We start from the raw sequence: 22,576 nt of genomic DNA, 5'->3' as shown, positions 1-22,576 counted from the left end.
GTAGGACTCAATGTGACTGTGGGTTTGCTCACCGTGTTGCCAGACATCCCATCAAATCCCACAATTCCCCGGTTTCCCGTCAGCCCCGGCATTCCTTTGAACCCGGGAAGCCCCTCTGCCCCCGGATCTCCATGTTGACCTTTCATGATGCTGGGATCTCCCGGAAGACCGTGAGATCCTTCGAGGCCGGGCACCCCGGGGAAACCCTTGAAACCTGTTTATCACACCGAGACATGAACGAGTGGCCAAAAACAAGTGACGACTGAAGCGAAATTCCAGTTGGATTGAAGCCGCTAACCTCTTGGTCCAGGGAAACCTTGACTTCCTGCAGGTCCATCGTCACCCTTGATTCCCTTCATGTCAACAATAAGATGTGCATGGACTATGGGTTTCTTTCCAGGCAACCCCGGCATACCTCGATCGCCTACCCCACGGTTTCGGTATCACGGAGGAGAATAAGTTAAAGAGTAAGTCACAATGTTTAGGTGGATGGCTCATTTGTCAGAACTGCATTGAACCGCCTCACCTTTCTCTCCACTTTGTCCCATGGATCCTTTCGGGCCCACGTGGCCTGGTTGTCCAGTGTCTCCTTTTTTCCCAGAGAAACCCTTCACGCCTTGAGTGCCTCTGACCCCCTTGAAGCCCCCCATACCCGGTGACCCTTTCTTCCCTGAAAACAAACGTTTTACCAATAACATTTGAACCATGTTTGAATATGTTACTTTTCTTGATAGGCATTGCAGGAACAAGTTCGCTTGGAGAACATATCGCTCTTGGTAGGTTGAGAAAAATTTGCACTGCTTTTCATACCAATCGGGTTTTAGAGATTATCTCAGAGAAATTATATCCCAACATATAGAAAAACTGTTCAAACTTGCACATTTTAGCAACAGTCTTCCTTATGCAAGCTTGTTAAAGAGGATTTAGGCTGGTTGTTATTGAGATGGACCAGGTTTATATTCGACTGATGATCTGAGGAACAAACCTTTCATTCCCGGAGGTCCTGGACGTCCACCTGGCCCGGGCCATCCTGGATCACCAGATTGTCCGACGTCTCCAATGCCACCATTGCTGCCATATTCTCCCGGAACGCCTTTCAGTCCTATTGGACCTGGTGCACCAGGGTCTCCTTCAGGTCCCCTCCCTCCAGTTAAACCTGGTGCAGAGCAGGATGTCCCAGAGGTGCCCGGGTGTCATATGCGAACATTTCTAACACCGTGTATGTGTGTGTGAGTGAGTGAGTGTGTTTTCCTCACCTGGCTGTCCGACTGCACCGCGTGGTCCAGGTTGACCTGCAAAGCCAGGATCACCGGGGAAACCGTATTTTCCTGCTGGACCGGGTCTTCCTTCCTCTCCCGACAGGCCGGTAGGTCCGCTGGTCCCCTTGAAGCCGATCATACCAGGCATGCCGACCATTCCTGGACAAGAAGATGAGTAAGTGAACAAAGTTTTCAAAATGATTCTTATTTTATTTAAGTAACAGGGTGAAAAGAAAGCCCACCCTCATATCCTGGATTTCCTGGGTCACCGATATGGCCTTTATCCCCCTGAAATCCAGGCAGTCCTCGATCACCAGGCGTTCCAGGTGAAGCACCCAAGATCTCTCCATGGACGCCCTTTACACCTTTTTCCCCGTATCGGCCAGACACGCCGTGTGTCCCGGGGATTCCTATTGAACCTTTAGTGCCAGGGATGCCAAAGTCTCCACGGGGGCCTGCAAAACCTGTAGCGGTGAGAAAATACAATGAAATCCATAGCAAACGCAATCGAGTAACCAAAGTCGAGTTTTTCCCCCCAGTTTTTTAGGGTCACTCTTTACCTGTTGGTCCAGGAGAGCCGCCTGTGCCTCGATCACCCGGTTGTCCTTTTTCCCCGTCCGGTCCGGGAAAGCCAGGGATTCCTTTTAGACCAGAAGTACCTGCAGGACCCAAAATTATAAACGTGGCATCAACGTGGTCCAAAAGTATTATCTTGTCGAAAACATTAAGCACTTGTGTCTCATGTCACCTGGGCCTCCTGGTGATCCGCTAGGTCCTGGAAGTCCAGGCAGTCCAGGGGGTCCTGGATAAGTATCGCAAGGGCCTGACACGAAATCAGAGATTTTCAGTCTTCGAGTCGACAATACGGTTGACTTGAGAGACTAAATGTAAAAATAAATGAACTCTAAACTATTTCGATGCAGGTGAGTCAGACTGTTGCCCAGCGTGGAATCTTTTTCAGACCATTATCGTTACATTACCTGATATTCATTGAACACCTACGATCGCAAACTGTAAACAACTGTAAAAATACCACCATGCGGACATTCGAATCGACCACGAGCAAAGCAATACTGCGCCGTGACAGAGAAAGCAACAACATGAAAAGGTTATTATACCAGCTACCTGTTACATCCACCTGTCCTCCATCTCCTGTCGGACTACAGCCGCCTTTCAGTTGCAAATGAGAGAGAATGAAAGAGAGAGGCATTCGGAACAAGAGTTAATCAAAAGCACAAGCATGATTTCAAACAAGCTCAGCTGTAGCTGGTTTGAAGGATGCAGCCCGTGCATCAGGGAGACTTCAGGATGCGGAGAAAGAAATGTCAATAAAATGGCAAAATATTATCCTGTCATGCCGACTTTTATTTATAGTTTTTTTTTTTGGGGGGGGTTTTTTTAATAACAAGCCATTAATATTCATTCGCTTTTTTTTTTTTTTATTCCTTTGCATTAAATTACAAAAGAGAGCATTTTAATAGAGGCAAAGCCAAATGAAATTCTTAGTAGAGTGAAAACGGGGATGATCCCATTTCAAAGGCTTGCAGGAGGAGTTTGCAACAAGAAAAATGCAACCGAATTACGACAAAGACGGCGGCTGGTCGCTGCCTCTCACCTGGAGCGCCAGGTGTTCCTTGAACTCCGGGATACCCGGCGATGCCGTCATCACCAGGTAAACCGGGCTGACCTTTGATGCCCACGAGGTCTGAACCGGGTTCCCCCCTCAGCCCGTCTGCACCAGGTCGACCGGGGTTACCGGGGTAACCTTTGTCTCCTTGTTTCCCACTGACTCCCTCGCCCTGTTCATGCGAGCCGGCACAATTAATAAATACACCTCATGACAAAAATATATGTTACTTGTTGTGAGACGCGAGCAAACAAGACAATCTTTATTTCTGTCTCCTGCTTAGGAGAACGGCGAGATAACCTCAATTTAACCCAAATAAAAAAAAAAAAAAAAAATGACTTCAGAGGAAAGCAGGGTTTCATTCAATGCGGACAAACTCGCTTGATATTGCTGCAAATGATGCTGGTTCACCTGTATGCTTGTTATATGGAGAGCAATGAGCAAACAACCAAACGTTTAGCTAAATCAGCTAAAAGTGCACAAAGCAGCTAAATCGAAGTGTTAAAAAAATGAGTAGAGCAGCTAAAAATTCTGAAGAAGCTGTAAGTCTTATAAAGCTATCAAGGCATAAATAAATAGATGTTGTGGCTCAACTGGTGAGCCAAAACAGCGAGGCACAATGTAGGTAATGTGAGCAAAAAAAGAAGAAAAAAAATCTATGTATTGGAAATAAAAGCGATGAATGAAGAAAACTTGGCGAACTCACTGGACGACCTCGGCTGCCAGGAAAGCCAGGCAGGCCATTTCGACCGACGGCGCCCGGAGATCCCGGCTCACCATCTCTTCCCGTGTCGCCCCGGTCTCCAGGAAATCCTGCGGGACAACAGAAACACATTCACAGACACAAATTCCGATGATGACAAGCCACTTGTGAAATGAGCTGAAACACACCCCCGTACCTTTCTCTGTGATGGTCAACGTCTCCCCCTTTCGACCTTTGGGTCCCGTCACACCGCCGAGTCCAGCGAGTCCCTAAAACACACCGGAAAACCACGTGTGAAGGCGTACGGATGGTTTCAAATTCAGAGAGGACGGAGGGACATGTGAGAACGTCTCTCTCTTACAGGGTGACCGTCCTGCCCGTGGCGACCCGGATCTCCTTGGTCACCCTGACGGCCAAACTCTCCCGTCATCCCTGGATCGCCTTGAGCTCCAGCGGGACCCAGTAAGCCAGGGACCACATTGGTGCACAAACAGTCTCCGTGATCTCCTAAACATTCCAAACAACAAGGTCAGATTACAATGTTACTGTAATCGCGATAGCAACATATATTTCTATGCTGACTTACTTGTGAATTCAAAGTAAGTACAATAATTCTATTCATATCAAATTATGATAAACTGGGTTTTTCTCTATAAAATATGCCAAAACCTGTCACTTCCTTATGTTAATTCTCCTTTGCTAGGTAAATAGCATTCGCCGCCGCATCAATGATTGCATGCAGAAGAGCAAATCGATCCTGGGCCTCAGTGTGAACAGTAAGAAACAGCAGGTATTCCATTTGAAACATTTCTGTTCATCACAACATTCTAAACTTTTCAAGCCCAAGTCTCTTTTTGCTTCAAAAGGCCCTTGTGTTTGACACAATGATGCCACCTTTTCCTCCTTTGAATCCTGCGTTTCCGGGCCTCCCCCTTCCTCCTGAGGCTCCTTTGGAGAGGTTCTCCCCTGGAGACAAACAGCACAATAAATGACCCTTTAATAAACAAGGAGGGAAAGGTATCGCTGAAACGGCTCTGGCCACTCGCCCATTCGCTCACATGTTCCTGGGAGTCCTGGAGGGCCTTGGTCTCCGGGGCGTCCGTCGACTCCCGGACTTCCAGGGGCGATGGCGGGAAATCCCTTTTCCCCCTGTTGGCCTTTGTCTCCTCGTTCTCCCTTCAAACCAAACGGTCCGAAGAAATCCCACGCTGAAAGCAAACGGAGGAAGATCAGGCTCCGAGGAAGAAGGTTAGTGAATGTCCAACCCTTTATAATCTCATCAATACTTGACTACAAGCACTGGTGCCAACCTCTGCTCATTTGTGGGTCTCATGAGTTACGTTACGTTACATTAGAGGGGTTGCTTTATTTCACAAAAAAAATATCATCGGCCTCTAGTGGACAAATCAGGAACAGCAGTCATTCCGATAAACTAATACAGATTTTGTTCTAATCTTGTTCATGTTCCAGTTTTCCTTTATTTCTACAGTTTTGTATTGTTCACTAGTTTCATTTTAGTTCTTGTGAGGCCCTTTGTAACAGTTTTGATATGTAAATAAATATTTTCACACTAAACCCTACAACATCTGTGGGTATCACCACAGGCTGAAATATTTTCAAAAATGTAATGCTTCTATTTGATTACTTTAGTTGTAATTTGAAAAAAGAAAACAAAAAAAGAAAACAAAAAAGGGGATCGTTTGCTGGAATCTCTTGGAATATTTAATCTGTCTTCTTTGCAAATCTAGATTTTCTCTGGTTGATATCCACCTAATAACGTAGTTTAGTGAATTAATCATTTCATACTCTCTAAATATATTTTCTTCTATTTTCTAAAATCCATCTTTATACCTTCTGAAGATTTGACTTTTATTGAGCTCATTTATTTTCATTTCTTGACATTAAGTGCTGCACTGCATGTGTGTTTAGGTGCGCCATTGAAATCATTAAAAAAAAAGAATTATAAATGTATTTCAGTCTTGTTAATTAGATTAATGGTATTCTATGTTAAATAAACCTAACATTGACTCTGTTAATCTTGTACATTTGGTATCTTTTTAAGATTGAATATAAAGAGGTCTGATGGGTCTTAAAAATAGCTAATACCACTACGTATAATAACAATAATAATAATAATAATAATAATAATAATAACAATTGTGTAGTATTTTACAGCGTACTTGTTATGCAGCATATAAACAGTAGGATGACTCATTGTGGAGCTTCACTGAACGAACCTTGTTGCTGTGTGTCGTAGGCCGTCCGTCCTGGTGGTCCGGGGATGCCCTGGTCTCCTATAGGACCTCTCTCTCCCTGTGGGCCCTGCTCACCCAGAGGACCAGCTTGACCCCCTAGTCAATACAAAAAGACACACAACATTATTTTAGGAAAACTGTTGAGCCACTGTGGTAATAATAGGAGAATGTGATTCTCTATTACTCCTCAGGTTCGTTGAGATAACGTTTTGTATTTTACCAAACACAGTCACACGTTTTCTTGAAGTCTTGCCTTTTACTCTCATCACACAGCTTCAGAAATGCCTCTCATTTCTGTATTGAGTTCCACTTCATGACTTCACAGTCAGTTCTGTCTTAAAAAGTCAGTTTTGTAAGGACTATTTTGTTAAAGTTATCAACTTGGGTGGTGTTCACGTCATGTGGAGTCTGGTCCCGGGGGTCTTTCTGTGTGCAGCACCCCTCATTTCCTCCCACAGTCCAGAAACGTACAATAAATAGTGACTCTAAATGGCCTCTAAGTGTGAATGTGGGTGTGTATGATTGTCTCTTTCTCCAGTGCGATTGGCCAGTGATCTGCGCCGGGTGCGTCCTGCCTTCACCCCACAGCAGCTGGAACGACTTGGATAAAGAGGTCTGGAACACTGATCAACTTACCGAATGAAGACCATGGCCACAAAGACCCTGATGTGATCAGCTCTCCGGCTTCACCTCTTTCTCCCTGAAACACAAGCTCACTGTCAGCCCTGCAGTGGTCAGCAGTTTTGAGTTTCTGCTTCCTTTCTGTTTATCTTCCTGTCTTTTATTTCATTTTTTTTTTTAAACAGACAGTTCATGGAATCTCTGGCTAACATGGATTCCTTTTTTTTTGGTTCAAGAGTAAAGTTTTGTGGGTTTAAACAACGACTGAATGCACTTTATGAATATAAATGAACGACCAACTCATTCAAATATCAAGCTCATATTACTGTGGATCGTATTATAGTCCTATCTCTGCACAAAAAACATATACATTTAAAAAATGAATCTAACAGAGTGAAGAACAGTATTGAATCCCATTGCTCACAGTTATCACTGCTATGGATGAGTAGGCATTTATTTCTATAACATACACAATGAACTAAGACTAGGCAACATAAATGCAAAGATTATTTGCCATAAAATGAACAATACCCAAATTTCAATCCATGTTTCTTTATAAAAGCTGTTTTATATGATGGTGTTTAAGTTGCATCAGTAAAAAAAAATTGAGCTGGGGACTCTAAATGAACTGAAAAGCTTGTTTTTATGTATTTACAACAAAATATGCTCAAGATTAATTGACAAAAAAAAAAAGTATTACTGTGGAAGGATTTTATTTAATTCTGTTGATTGTTGCTTATTGTTGTTGTTTTGTTTCTGTTTCAAATTCACCTGTAACCCAGTGAAAAGTGCATCAACAGTCATACACTACTGTATGTACAGCTGCTGCATGTGAAGTAATCGCATAAGAAAAATAAGAAAGAAATCCTACAATTTGTCCAAATCGCATGTACAAATGTTAAATGTACTTGTAACTGTATAAGTTTACCTTACGACCAATATAGCCCTTCGGTCCCGTTTCACCAGTGTCGCCCTAAAAAAAGAGTTGAAAGCATTCAAATACAAATTAACAACAATATAATCACATCTTATCTCATCTTTGTGTCCATTCTTTGTTTATCTGAACTCTGTGTAACAGTACTTGTACAATCTCAACTTTTTTTTGCTAGGCGAGCGGCCTTATTTAGTAACTTCTTGCTGCATTCAACCTCATAATGATAAGAAAGTGACAAATCACCTCACGCATGCATGACTGAACAGATGAGACCAACGTTGCAGTACGTGTTGTGAGTGCATGATTTCTGGAATGTGGAAAATTACGACACTTCTGCTTTATACTTCTCATAATAGCGCACATAACGTTGGGTTTTCACCAACGTCATAAAGACATTAGCACTCAGTAGTATGCAACATGAATGCATCACCTACAAAATAATATATATATATATATATATATATAAGAAATCTATCAAACTTATAGATTATTACTGTTATTATTATTAATTATGACAAATGTGTGTCAATCTAGTACAGTTTAATAACAATCTTTAGAAGTCCGTGTCATAGAACTGAATTCGAAAGCACACAGATCAACAAAGCAATTTTTGAATGTCTCTCTTTCATCAATTGATCGATGTATTTCAGGTCTGTTTCTCGGTCTTAGAGGTGTCAAACACAATATCAATGTGGCCGATCAGGAACGAGGGATTAAGGATGATCCAACATTTCGTTTCTGCCACACAAACTCACTCTCGGTCCAGGTCTTCCCACTCCACCCGACGGACCCTGCAGCAGAATATGACACACTTATTGATATTTTTTTCAAGCTCGGCACAAAGTTCAGAGGTTGAAATCTGTAGAAATGAGCTTGTGCTCACCCGTGAGCCCGGGAAACCCATCACACCAGTTTCTCCCGTGCCGTGAACCTGAAATAGATGACAACAAACAAACACTAAAGGAATACAATCTGGATTTGTGTTTATATAGGATTAAAAAATATTCTGACATATCTACCAGGTCTCCTTTTTCTCCTTTGAGTCCTTTCTCTCCAGAAGGGCCCTAAAATTAAGAGAGTACAATTAATAGAGTGACACACATTCATAAGTATTTTATAATTGACAAACAATATTTTCAGGACACTTTTAAATTCCAACTTCATCACCTGTTGATGATCAGTCGGGGGTCCAACATGTGGACGGGTAGCATTTCCTTGGGGTCCTGGAAGGCCGATGTCCCCCTGTTGTGAAAGCAGGAAGTGCAACAAGAGTCAAACAGTTCTAACAGAAGCTAATCACCACTGGCCAATATTACACAAAGGTGTAAGATGGAAGTTTAAATTAAAAATGTCCGCCATCCAACTAGTATGAGGAAATTACTAATTGACTGATCCCTGCATCAATGTTTAAGCAGATTTTTAAACTCTTGCATGAAATCAAGCTGTTTGGGTGGAGCATATAAACCTGCGCAGCTTTTTAATTGTCCTTTTGTTGACTTGGAGATGTCAAACGGTTTGATTTAAAGGATCTCGTTGATTTAAAGAGAAACCTGCCAACACTGTTCTCGTCCATAGACAAAGAGTCACAAGTTCACAAAACAGTGATGAAAAATTCATTGAGTCAACATCTAGTTCAGAATCTCAACAGAAGTAAGAAACTGAGACATAGTAGGGCAGTGATTGTCTTGGTTTATGTTTAATTTTCTTTTCTGTTATTGTTGAGATTCAGACTCTGGTTTCAGGCTCCTTGACTTCCTCTCCTCGTATCTGATTGCTGCACTGATTCGTATCACCTGTGTCTGAGTGTGTGATTGTCTTCACCTGGTGGCAGTAGGATATATACTGGGTGTCTTCCCTGTGTCCTGCTTGACGGCTCATCTTTGTTTCTGTGCCCTCCTTATCAGTGCCTCAGTAGTTTCTTAACAAATGAGTTCCATAAGGAAAAATAAAATGGTTTAATACTTTCAATTGGAAATGTCTGCAAGTGTTTCGTGCCAATGCCAATTTTCTAATTTCATTTCCACACTTGCAATACTGAGATAGTTTTAAGGGAATAATTAATAGTCTCGCTCTAAATCCAGTTTTCACATTCTATTATGATTGTTTTCACTCACTTGATCTCCTTTGACTCCTTTAAACACTCTGGTCATTGTACCCTGCACATGGAAGTAAGACACAAACACATATCACACCATTCTGTTTTGTAAACGGCATGTATGATATAAAATATGATACAACAATTGATAAAATCTCAATAAAGTTATTGCCTTACCTTGGGGCCACGGGGACCTGGAGGCCCTGGGGGACCCTAGCAGGAGAAAGCACAGAAAAGTTTACGAACACACACTTTGCATGACAGATTCTGATCTGACAATGTAGAATTTAAGCAACTGATACATGTGCGGAAGAGACACTCACCTTTGGTCCTGTCAACCCCCTGTTACCTTCCCATCCTGGATTTCCTGGTGGACCCTGAAAAAAGTAAAAAAAAAAAATTCAACCACAGTTGGATGAAAAGGAAGATCTGGATAAATAACCGGTTTAGATAACGTCTTACAAATATCCCGTTGAGTCCTGGTGTTCCTGCGTCTCCCTGAGGAGAGATATTCAGGGATACATGCAGTTATAGAGAGATATACTGTGACGTTTGCAGTTCTCACAGTCCTCACCCAGTTCAATTAGAATTTGTCTCCCTCACCCTGAAACGCTGCATGTACACACTCATCTCCAAAGAGTCTCCTTTTTCTCCTCTCCTCCCCGTTTGTCCCTAAAAGTTCCCAAAAAAAAAAGAACGATGCAGTGAATAATCAACTCAAAGTGTTTGGGCTCGTCAATCCGAACAGGTTTGAGGTACTCACAGGATATCCCGGCGATCCGTTGTTGCCAACTTCCCCTGATAACCCCGATTCCCCATGGGTGCCGTTGCAGCCGTCCGCTCCGGGCTTTCCTCGGGGTCCAGCTTGTCCTGGGTGGCCCTGCAGGGAAGAAACACACAATCACAATGGACACTCTGCATGCAAACACCTCACACCTCATACCGAAGAATAATGTACAAACATACAGGAATTCCATCGTTTCCAGAGAACCCAGGAACGCCGGTCATTCCCTGAAAGCAATAAAAATCTCTTATTAAAACAAAAAGAAATCATCACTTCAGTATTTTCTTGAAAATGCATCGAAATAAGGAAAAGATGTTTTACCACATTTCCTTTTTGGCCTATGTGGCCACCGCGACCTTGGTCACCTTTGTGGCCCTTTGGCCCCTGGATGCCTACTTCCCCTGGTCTCCCTGGAGGACCCTGAGACCCCTGAGGACCAAGAGGCCCTGGAGCACCCTGATATTTTCCAAAGAAGAAGAACAAACAGTTTACAATAACTTCAGATTGAACACTCAGCGCATTGAATAAAGTGAAAATTAGCGTAACGATGGAGCCTCGAGTGTGAATTATAGTGTGTTCACTAACATTCATGTGTTGAAGCAACGACATACGACAGATCATAAGTGCACAAGCTCCTAAATAATCTGCATTAGGAACAAAATACACTATTTATGTTATGCAGAAGAGCAAATTGCGCTCCAACTTTACATTACACAATCAAACATGAACAGATTTCGGTGCAAATTCACCACATTTGTACACTTTTTTTTTTTTACCAGCTTTGTACTAGTTGCACCCAAGAGTCCAAAACAAGAAAACACACATGCATGCATCAACTTTACAGCATCATCAGGCAATGAAAGTAAATGCAAAAGTGACCGTTACTCTTTATATGTGTTTTAAAACTGAAGTCAACGATGGCATTCAGGTTTTCACTGCAGATCTATTTTAGGGAAACATGTTATTATTACAATGTCTAGTCATCGACTTCATGCTTTTGATGTAATTGCAAATCAATTTATTGAGGTTAGAACAATTAATGAGTCAGTTTGAATAATACGAGGAGGAGAAAGTGCTGATATTTGTGTTCAAATGTAGAGCGTCAATGTAAAAACAAAACAAATCCCCAAAACCTTTACACAGTACACTTGATAAATGTACTTATATACAATAACAATGTACAGATAATTTGTGTTTTTGCCACATCTGGCATTCACCTTGAATTAAAGGCAGGCCTCTTGAACAGAGGAACATTTCACACAATAAAGCTCACTGAAATAATCATTGACATTTTTATGTGAACCACCAGAGGGAGACATTTACTTCCATGTTTTTTTGCTTGCCACTCTCTACTGTCATCTAGTGCTAAAATTGTGAACTACAAGTAGCAGGATATCTGAAGAAAGTTCCTGCAGACTATTTATGAGAACGCACTGTAATATCTACATTTTAAGGACTATCAAAACGTGTATTCATCTTTGAAGTGAATAATTTAGCAAAACATTAGGAATTTGCCAGATAAAACTTGAAGCCTTGAATATCTCTCCTCACTGTGAATAAATCACATGTAAGAGACCTGTCAAGACCATTCTACACATGCACATTGTTATTCCAAGTCTGATAAAGCACAGAGAGCAGATTATCTTGAGGTAAATAAATCCAGACTCTGATCTCATATGTGGAAAAATTCAGTTCAAGTGGCTGTTGAGTCTTATTCAGACTATTTAAAATTTCAGACAGCCGCCTAATCTCTAATGGAAGTTAAATATAACAGTGTGATTATGATACTCGGAGTGATGAAAGAGAGAAGGCAGGCGTGTACATATGAAAGGAGAAGCATGAGCTCTGCAGAGGCGGAAATTTCACTTGTTTTTCACGTTCAGTTTCTTGTCTTTGCCAGAAATATGACGGCAAGTACAACTCGGGACACAATGAAATAGTCGTTACTGTGGAGGCTTTGTTTAGTGATGGTGGGGTGACTGGGGGCAACTCAAAGGTCAGATGCAGTCCCCGGAGGAATGGAAAACAGGTGCTTCACACACTCAGGAACAATGTGACAGTCAGGAGAGCGGCTCGAAGCACAGAACGAGTCGTTGTGGCGTTATGGAAACCGGCAAATACAAAAACAGTGTATTTTCCCCCCTTTTTTTTCTTTTTTTTTTTACAAGGGTCAAAAAACATGTCAGTGTGGAGATACCGTGGGAATTGTATGTATTTGTGTAGACTGGGGGCTCATAGCTGGTGATCTCAGTGGTTTGGGGGGGGGGGTCTGACAGTACTCTTGTGAGACTTAAACAAAAACAGCGATGTTGTTTGTCCCCAGACAGAAATGCTCCGGGTTGTTGTTTAATGAAGCTAGAGAATTGATGAAAACTGTGGGGAGCACAAACAACGTCAGACAAGAATACAAACAAACATGATGCAGATGGAGTGAGATGAAGACCAATGAGTTGAGGCAACCTTTGTGGAAGACTGAACCAAGAGGAGGCAGGAGCTATTAATTAATTTATATAAAAAATAAATAAATAAATATATATATATATATATATATATATATATATATTAACTGAGCGGCTTAGGTTAGGGTCAGGTGATAGGGTTTGACAAGGAGTAGTTTTAGCTTAGAGTTTAGGTCAATGCAGTGTCCCCAAAAAGCATGGAACACATGTCTCTATGTGCAGGTGAGTTGTGCCCCGATACTAGAGGGGCCTTAAATGTGAGTGCGTCTGGTGATTCATGTTATTGTGGGGAAAGGAATGTCCCTGTTAGGAAAATCAACATATTTTATATGGATGACATAGTGTCAGATTATGGTAAAGGTTCGGCAGACAGCTGAGATTAAAGAAAAGAAATGAGTGCAGATGAATGTATGATTCCCACAAGGCATAGAAATACAACATGTGCTTGTGTGTTGTATCCTGAGGTTTGTATATGAATGATTTTTTTTTTTTTTTTGTTGAAGGGGAAGTGCGTGTTTTGTCATTGCTCAGTGTTGAATCTGCAGCTGCTGCCTGGAGAGCAAGCAACCGACAACAGCTCTGTCAAAACAACTCAAACTCAAATGGAATAGCCTGAGACTTTTTACATTCACACATTTAAACTGCTGCAATGATTTTGCACCTGCAAAATCAATCAGGGTGTGACGACCCTGACGTATGATATATCCTCTCCACAGAGGCAATGGTATCAAAATGACTCACTGTTCTTCGAAATGCTAAACTTATTATTTGGAGGGGAACAAAACACCAACTTAATGACAGTTTATCCTGTGGGGGAAATGATCTGTGAAGTAGAATTTTTTTTAGAAATTGGAAATATGAACCTTGTAGATGTACTTGAGAAACCGGGAAGCTGTTGGAATCGTACTCGAGGTCATATTATTCAGCTTTTCAAGACTTCCACGTGGGTCTCGTTGGTCCAAAAAACGTTGTATTCAAAGTTTATTGCCCCAAATCCAGCTTTTCTTGGATTTTCATCCATTTGATTATTGGATCATAAGAGCTACATTCAGAATCTGCTGTGTCTGTGTGAACTGGCTCTGGCCACACATGTCCATCTTGGGGAGAGGAGGAAGTACTTCCTCTCGTGGTGCCATGTGCCAGAGCAGAGCTGTAGGAGGGTCAAAGGGAGGGGCCTACCTTGATTGGGATTGGCTAAACCCCCAATGAATCTATGTAGGGTTTGGTTTCTGATTGGCTGGTTGGAGCAACACACTTTTTAAAAACTGAAAGAAGCCAGGGAGAGAGAGGACACACTTTCTTCACTTCTGGGGCGTCGTTCCAGGTATGGAGCCACATGTTACTGTTGAAAACCATTAGAAAGTGAATTTTGCATCATATGACCCCTTTTTACTGAGTATTGCATAGATAATGTGTGTCCAGTTCAATTTTTCTTGCGCTTCTTCATACTAACCGACGGCCATTGTTTGAGGCAGCTTGACTGGCTCTTGCTGAGTATGCACTGACAATAAGGGAAAATGCATCTTTATCTTTAATCTTTAAGTTTCAAGAAACACAAATATTCTCCCGGCCAAACACAACCACATGGTGCTGATAAGAGTCATGCATACAGTCTCAGTCCCGACTGCCAAAATAGCTTCCCATGCAGTTATTGGTCAGAAAAAACATCCCGTCACTGTAATACTGTGCCCCTGATCTAAAGCCTATTATTTTGGCAAATTGATTGATAAATGTGTACTGTGGGATTTAATGTCTGGATAAGACAGTAATCTCTTCCTCATTTATTCATAGAATGTAGGGAATTCAGGTTTGAAACCAAGTTGCAGTACCAACTGCATTGCTTCTTAAACGATAATTATGTCAAAATAAATCCTTCTGGATCAAATGTTTAACTTTGTTTTAATGCAAACAAGCAAAAAATACTGAGAAAAAATAAAATCTGTATTTACAAAACATGAACAGGTCATTTTTCAATTTCAACATTATTCCATTTCCAATGAAGATTCCTGATATAAAATACAGTGAAATGTTCAAAAACTATGCCTTCTCTTTGTGGGATTTTGCCGCAGAGCTTTCACTTAATCACTAATATGTTCCAACATTTGCAATCCAGAGTAAATAAATTAGAAATAGCAGTTTAATCTCATCGTGTCATTCAAAATCTGATTTATGAACTTTACACATTGCAGCCTCTTCCCACAGGCCCACAGTTTGACACCCCTGCTCTAAATGCTTCCTATTGGTAAAACAAAAAGATTGTCGTTTTTTTCTCTCCTTCCCCTTTCAGTTCAGAAACGTGATTATTGTTCTGTAGTTTTCCTGGAGAGCTGGTCCCTTCGGACAGATGAAGTGAGGTGATCTCAACATGAAAACACAGCTGTAATTCGTCATCTCAACAAAATGGACGGAAATGATTAGCCTGACTAATTTTCTGAAGATAAATGAATCTGTCAAGGCAATGAATTTGTGATCATTCACATAGATAAGGTGTAGCAAAATATACAGTGACAGAGGAGAGAAGGCGCGTGAGCTGGAATTGAGTCGTGGTTCTCAATCAGCAGCTGCAGGATGAAGTTTATTGCCGTTAAATTTACATCTGTGAATGAAAAAAAACCCACCAGTGTCGCAACCAGTAATATAATAATAATAACAAAACAATTTCCAAAAATGTAGAAACTGGCCAATGGCATAACAACTGCCATTAATGTAATAATTTTGTCCTTTTTCATTGTAATAAAGCTTAAAATATAATAACTTCACAATACTTTAATGAGTAACATGGTTAAAAATGTTGAATGGAGATCACTTGTGTATAATTTTTATAGTGATTAACAGTCCCCAAAGCACTTTACAATGTCAGTCAGTTTACAATGTCATTCATGGGTGAATGTGACTTGGAAATAAAACTCTGCCACATTCTCTCAATGATGGTTGTAGGAAATCTTTAACTATTTCATTGCTTTATTGCCAGTTATTAAGTTATTGTTGACACACCAGTGTGACTTATATCGATATATTTTCCCTCTTCATGATATTTATTTATTTTTTTGACTTGTACTTAGATGCGACCTACAAAGTGAAGTAATCTCTCCACTTCTGGGCTGACCTCAGGACCTCCTCCCAGTTGAATGTGCCTGGTAATTCTCTAATGAGAGGGTGAGGGTTAGACCACCACCCCCAGGCCTGCGTGGTTCCAAGGGTTGGGTGCACAATTTATTGTGTTCCTTGTTCATGGCGCATCAAACTGTCTCCTGGTTATTGACTCTTCATGTTTTTGGTTTGGTGCAAACAAATATAATAAGCGCATTGTCCGAATCTGTGTGCTTCTTTCCTAATTTGCAGGTTTCAATGAGAAGGAGTCGCATTCCCGCACGGTGATCAAACGACCCGCTCGACCAACTCCCACCAACCGACCCGCAGTCTCATGCTCCTTACTCTTTTCTCTCCTCAGGCCTCCCCACCCGTTGATTAGCGGTCCTGCGAAGCCCCACTTCTTCCATTCATACGCACTCCCCATTCTTATCTACTCACACGACTTCCACCCAGCATTTCCTCCCCTCTTCTCCAAACTCTCAAGTGCTCCCACATCCGTTTATTAACCTTTCGCATCCCTTCCTGTCTCCGCTGAGTGGAGGGAACAAAGTGCGAGCCTGCGAGTGAAGTGAACCACACGCTGACCAGAAAAAGTTCGGATCTGCATGAAATTCACTCTGAGATGAGCTTCATCTTGTGATTTACTTGAAGGACACCGAGCACATGTGTACGTTTGTCTGGTCGGGTTTGAATTCCTCTGTTTTTGATGGCTGCTCTATGACTTTAGCAGATCAGAAAAGCTCAGGAGACACGTAAACAGGCCGCTCCGCAACAGTCTGTGCTGCCTTATTTTTGTTCTTGCCACAGATGGCTCGCGTCAGTCCTTTGGCTTCTCATCTCAACACGTTCATGTTGTAAAAGTATCACAACCATTTTCCAGAATGTTTGTCTTGATGCAAGAGCTGTTGACTGTAAAATATTTTTACAGGGATTTATTGGAATCTGACTATTGTTTCTTGATCATTTATATCGATAGTACAAGTTTCCAATTGTATCATTTGTACAAGTTTTATTAATAGAATTTAGACTTTTAATACCAATGTTTGTTGAGGCTATTTATATAAAAATAAATCCAAATAGGGAGGAAAGGGACTGAAAGGGAAAACCTGTAAAGCAGCAATAACACGAATATTGCCTTTCATTGGTGTCTGTTTCTCATCAGCTCACTCCTCACCTCATTTTAGGGGCATAAAGTACCATACACACACAAACACACCAAACATACCCGCACACACAAAGGTGTCTGATGACATGATGCTGATTAAATAAAGTCTGGAATTCTATTTTTCTCCTCTGGAAAAATGGTAAAAATGTAGCCAAAGAGACAGCTGCTGCATGTGTGATGTGTGAGGATGATTCTGAGCAGTCCCAACGAGAGAGCCGGTGCTCGGAGCGCAAGACTTGTAACTGATGTAGAAAAGAACGTCTGGACTCTGAGTGATGTGGTGCTGCTGAGGAGTCGAACATGACTTGATGGTGCGCTAAGCTCCGCGGGTGCAGGTGCAGGGCAGTTTGCAATCATTCATGTCTTGCAGACATTTTCCCAAGAAGTGCATCAAAAATCAACAGAAAGCATCTCAAGTAAAATGTGTGCTTAAAAAAAAATGCTTTTATGATACAAGTGAGAAATCTATCAGTCGGTAGTGAACATCGGAGCTGTGCATGGAAACTTGAGCTTTTCTTTATGTATTTTTTAGAGTGAACAATGTTATCTGAATGAAATATCCAAATATATGAACATTGAATTATGTGTTATTTTTGTAGTATTTTCAGTGGTACATAAACAACATAGTGTTTGGCCTCTGAGCTTTAGCTAAGCAGCTACTATTATCAGTTTGTGTATTTGATTGATGCATTATTCTGAGAAAATGTAGAAAAGTTTTTGTGGCATTAACACGTGTGGAAGACGTTCCAATCAGTGACGAGTATCGATGCCGACTTACAACATGTGTAATATGTTTGGGCCAGCACTCAGTTTTGCACTTGCACAAATACCAAGTGCATGAGGAATACTTCTGTTGTGTTTTCATTCTTCTTCTTGTTGTGTTATTGTATTTTCTATGGGCTCAGTGTCGGGTTGTGTAAAGCTCGGAGCACATCACTGCTGACAGTGAATAAAAACCAGTGGACAATCTATTCCAAATTAACCTGAGACATTCTACACGGGCACAGAGAGAACATGCAAACTCGATCCACCCGACACGACTTCCTGGAGGTTTTCTACTGTTCAAGTTGTTCTGGGATTTCTAACTTGCAATATCAATATGCTTTCTCACGTCAGTACTTCACTTCTCAGAACTCCTCTCAGTGTCTTCATGATATATGACCCACATGGAAACACTGCTGAGAAAATCCCTCTTTTTCACACACACTGTATAAAATGCAGTAACCATATTATTCTCTCCCTGTGCCCCACTGCCTCCCCTTCTGTGTGCGTGGGTGTGTTTGCTTTTTCTCATTCCTAAATCAGTGATCTATTAAAAGTTCTCCCGGCTGACACCATAAATTTTATCTGGGTCCAGACTGTCCCCCGGGGTGGACGTTTCTGGAATGAACGGCTCAGAAACAGGATGGGAACGCACAGCCCAGTGTACAAACCTCTGACCTCAGAGTGGAATAAAAGAAATCAATAAACAACTGACCGGAACTCCACTGGTATTCCATCTGTCTGTTACCATCAGACTGGAAACTAACGCATGGCGACGAAGCAAAAACATCCCCGGTTTGGGTCGAGTCTTTGGGTTCGTCTGCGCTGTTTGCATGGGCACCCTGTGTGCGAAGGAGTTTTCTAAGATGGGATGAGTTGAGTTTACTCTAAATTCCCCAGGAGTGTGTGTGGTTGTCTGTCTCTCTGTGACCTGGTAGAAAATAACTGGTGACCAGTACACGGTATACTCTGCCTTCATTAGTCAGCAAGCAGTCGCGGCTCAATGAGACTCTTGTTTGGAAAAAAGCTGGAAGGAATCATAAAAGATTAAACATGTCCAACAAGATAGAAACTGCAATAAATCAAAGAAAAATTCTTATGGGAGGCAAACAGAAAAATCATCAAAAGAGCTAAACATTCGCCAAATACTTTTAATGTAGCAGTTTGTGAATGTTAATCTTCAAAATCTGAAGAAAAAAAATACCTCCTATCTACAGGATACACATGCATGCACACATCGAGTTTCCAGTGTTTCGGGAGTCACACCTGCTTGAATGCCTGTTTTCCATCTATACTATTTATTCAGCTCTGCCTTTACACATCCACAAACAATGTTAATACCTCATGCCTGCGTTGGCTTGCCCTCCTGGTGGTTGTTTATACTGGATCTCCTCAGGAATAACACAGTAATCTAAACAGAGAGCCACACGGGCAGAGACGACTGGTGCTGCGCTGCAGGAGGGACCCTCACCACCTGATGTCATTAGTGATGGACAGGAAGCCGACAGCTTCATACTTCCTGAGACTGAATACACACCGCGCTACCACACTCGCTCATGTGAACTCCTCTGGGAAGCTTATAATCGGAGTTGGTGAATGTTCATTATATGTTGCATTTTAGGCTGCAATGTCTTCAGTATATACACTAGAAAGAAATTCACTGTGGATGTTAAATACAGCAGCCCGACTAAATCTATCCACCATATAAAGTTTACCTTCTTCAATACATACGACATAAGACGATGATCAATTTGTGTGTCAATATATCTCCAATAAATTCAGCACATGTTGTATTTAGTCACTTCACAGATGTTTTTTGAGTATAAATTTAACCAAAATGTTTCCATATTCCTACACCTACACACTAGTATTTAGCTGTTTCAGCATCGTTTGGTGAAAATATTAAATCCGCTGTCTGTTTTAACAACTAACTTCCAAGAGGGTGGTTTATATTGTGTCTATGTGCTCTCAGGTCCCCAGACTCCGAATTTAACAAGAGATGTTCTTACTGAAAGTTTTTCATCCAAATTCAGCTTAAACCTCCACAAAAACTACCATAATGGCTGATTAATATTAGAAAGTTGGAGTCGGTTCATCAGTCAGGAGCAGGTAAACCATTAGAACAGGAAGAAATTGATTACAAGAGCAATCAGACCTGAAACAAATGGAAACTTTGAGTGAGTGAGTGTTTAATGTTTATCACCATTAATCAACACTTGAGTTGTGCTTCCATTCCACTTTGTTATATTTTGCGTCAATAAAACTTCCCACTGAAATCAATCAGTGTTGTGCATGTTTATACACAAGCGCCGTGATAAATGATGTTGTGTTTGAGAGAACGGGGTTCACACACTGCTTATTTTCTCCTTCCCACAAATGCCCAATCGCAGCAGGAAAACTAACGGAGTGTCTACATTTCTCAGCTTCTCTGATCTCAGGAGTCGCACACGTGTGAGGAGAAGTGGTTTCAACATGGTGATGCTCAAACCGGCTCGGCCGTTGTGATCTGGCGCGAGCTTCATGACGCGACCGAGAGAAAAAGCAAAGTGACGAGAGATGGAGTGAAGGAATGGAAGGCGAGAACAAAACAAAGGAAGGAAAAGTGTGAGAGAAACCAAGGTGAAGGGGAAATGTTAGATTAAAAAAAAAAAAAAAAAAAAAGAAAGAAGAGGAAAACAGGATGAAGGATCAAGAGCGCATCAGTATGACTAAGGGAGGATGAATAAGGTAAGAGAAGAGAACAAAGAGAAAGAAATAAGGGACACGAGGCTCGTAAAACAACCCGCCGTCTCCTCTTTCTCTCCGACTCCCACAATCGCTGCAGTGGGTTCAGTCCCACTGCTATGTGACTCAGCTCATGTGTTTTTCTTGGACACATTTTTCCTAAACTCATTTCCTGAAGATTCGCATCCCTTTACGTGTGATGCCCAGGAGGAAAAAGGGGGCTCAACCCCTCCCCCCACCCACCCACCTTCTTGAGGGTCTGGCTGTGGGATTCGGGGTTAGGGGACAGGCTGGAGGGGCTCTCCTCGGAGAACGAACAGGGCCCTTAACTGCATGCCCCGAGGAGGACTCAGGCAGAGTAAATAAACATGTGTAGATGATATTTAGATAACTACTCAAGTATGTTTAGATCTCCAGGCTGCAGTCAGGAAGGTCAGCACTCTGAAACCCCCGCTGGAGGAGAATGTCCTACTTCTGGAAGTCCACATGCACGTGAAAAAAATAAGAAATTCAAAAAAATGACACAGGGAGAGTTAAGAAAAGGAAAACATCGCCAACGTAGGCCACAAGTCAAACGTATAACAGTGTCTCATGAAGGGATAGCTGTGAGAAAGTTTCTACTTTGTTGCTAAGAAGATAAATGATCTAAATGTGAATTTCCTCGCTCTCACATGGTGCAACAAATGATTTGTGACTCATCCTTGAGATATCTCTCATGTGCTACCAAAAAGAATTCAAAGGGATGAAATGCTGAGAAACATTAGTCATTGTTGTCACTTGCTTTGCTTCTCATGGAGCGCTGCTGCTCTTTGTTTAGTCCTCCGCTGCTGCTCGGGGACGAGTTTACATTAGAATTAATATGTTTAGACTTTTGGCTAATTTCTGCAGGCGCACGTGTCATTTTCACCGATCACGTGCACACGCATGTGCCAGACATCTGACAGCATCCAGACCTTAAAGGGCACCGCTAACGACCAGCGCTCATATGTACGTGTGTGTGTGAGAGAGAAGGAGTGTGCGAGGGAGCTGAGGGTGGGTGTTGGAAGATGAAGACCCATGGGGGGGATCCCAGGCTGAGAACGGAGCAGTCTGGACTTCCATGTATCCCAGGGGCCCTGGGGGTTCTGACACCTGAACTATTGCCTCACGACGGAGGAATGACACGTCTCGGGCCGACAGCCCAAGCATATGTGAGCAGGACGCAGCTGCAGCCTGTGCGGTTACGTGTGTGTGTGTTGGTTTGTGTGTGTGTGAAATAGCAGGAGATGAAATGAGGTGTTGGCCTCACCTCAGAGATCAGCCACCTGTGAGCCTGTATAGCGTGTCTGCATGTCTGAGTGGACGTCTGCGTGGAACCAGGCCTATCGCGGGCGTGGCACCTCTATATTCCCACGGTTGCACTTATATCTGTGATTATAATGTCATTAAAGCTTCCAGACAACAGATCACCAAGAATGTATGTCTGTATGTAATGTACGCTTTTTTAGAAGTCCACAAAGGAAAGTCCGAGACCCTCAGAGAAGCTGCTCATCACAACCAGACACAGAAGAACATGATATACAGTTATATTGCAAGTTTGAGGTGAAAAAGGCTTACGATGAAGCGTGGGAAAGTTCTATCCATCTGGAGTGAGTTTCATTGACAAAAGCTATGTTTGAATAGTTGCAACTCTAAACAGATTGTGGAGAAACTAAACGCAGTGGTTATATTTGGTACTTATTAATTTTTTTCCTACTTTATTACAACCAACTAATTACAATCATATAATTTGTGATTCATTGTTATATTAAACATTGAGAGAGGTGCCACTGCTGGTATTTTCTGGCAGCATAACTCATCTTTTCCTTTTAGTCATTTATCGGGATTGATGCATTTAATTTGAAAGCATGATAAACTTTAAAAAGACACGTTGTGCACACAGAACCAGAGCGATGGTTTTAAACATGTGCCAAATGCTCTCAGGTCATCATATTCAATGTGCTTATCTATAAAAAAATATGTTATATTTGCTAAGGAGCACCATTCAGTGTAGAAGTAAACATGGCATAATGCACAGTTATATGCAAAATGTAAACTATTGTATCAAATACATCTT

The 22,576-nt window shown here is 41.8% G+C and overlaps 1 protein-coding gene across 4 annotated transcripts in view; it reads right to left on the bottom strand.

Annotated features, from left to right (window-relative positions):
* Positions 1-22,576, bottom strand: part of col4a2 (collagen, type IV, alpha 2) — a 65,776-nt gene that overhangs the window by 7,795 nt on the left and 35,405 nt on the right. For 3 of the 4 annotated variants that reach the window (XM_080498263.1, XM_080498264.1, XM_080498262.1), the window contains 30 exons: positions 10,600-10,734; positions 10,461-10,505; positions 10,258-10,374; positions 10,098-10,166; positions 9,957-9,992; positions 9,818-9,871; positions 9,672-9,707; positions 9,514-9,555; positions 8,567-8,641; positions 8,419-8,463; positions 8,283-8,330; positions 8,155-8,190; positions 7,394-7,438; positions 6,481-6,544; positions 5,827-5,940; positions 4,648-4,797; positions 4,484-4,555; positions 3,951-4,096; positions 3,786-3,858; positions 3,593-3,699; positions 2,875-3,058; positions 2,385-2,429; positions 2,008-2,082; positions 1,820-1,918; positions 1,502-1,723; positions 1,257-1,418; positions 986-1,156; positions 527-670; positions 299-424; positions 33-214 (listed from right to left, as the gene is read on the bottom strand). In XM_080498263.1, coding sequence (XP_080354389.1) covers positions 33-214; positions 299-424; positions 527-670; positions 986-1,156; positions 1,257-1,418; positions 1,502-1,723; positions 1,820-1,918; positions 2,008-2,082; positions 2,385-2,429; positions 2,875-3,058; positions 3,593-3,699; positions 3,786-3,858; positions 3,951-4,096; positions 4,484-4,555; positions 4,648-4,797; positions 5,827-5,940; positions 6,481-6,544; positions 7,394-7,438; positions 8,155-8,190; positions 8,283-8,330; positions 8,419-8,463; positions 8,567-8,641; positions 9,514-9,555; positions 9,672-9,707; positions 9,818-9,871; positions 9,957-9,992; positions 10,098-10,166; positions 10,258-10,374; positions 10,461-10,505; positions 10,600-10,734 — 2,919 coding nt within the window. The remainder of the gene's footprint in view (positions 1-32; positions 215-298; positions 425-526; positions 671-985; positions 1,157-1,256; positions 1,419-1,501; positions 1,724-1,819; positions 1,919-2,007; positions 2,083-2,384; positions 2,430-2,874; positions 3,059-3,592; positions 3,700-3,785; positions 3,859-3,950; positions 4,097-4,483; positions 4,556-4,647; positions 4,798-5,826; positions 5,941-6,480; positions 6,545-7,393; positions 7,439-8,154; positions 8,191-8,282; positions 8,331-8,418; positions 8,464-8,566; positions 8,642-9,513; positions 9,556-9,671; positions 9,708-9,817; positions 9,872-9,956; positions 9,993-10,097; positions 10,167-10,257; positions 10,375-10,460; positions 10,506-10,599; positions 10,735-22,576) is intronic. The other variant, XM_080498265.1, reaches the window with a different exon arrangement.

Source organism: Blennius ocellaris (genome assembly GCF_963422515.1).
Source record: "Blennius ocellaris genome assembly, chromosome: 6".
Lineage (NCBI taxonomy): Eukaryota > Metazoa > Chordata > Actinopteri > Blenniiformes > Blenniidae > Blennius > Blennius ocellaris.
The sequence above is the reverse complement of the archived record's forward strand: the minus strand, read 5'-3'. Positions and strand labels throughout refer to the sequence as shown.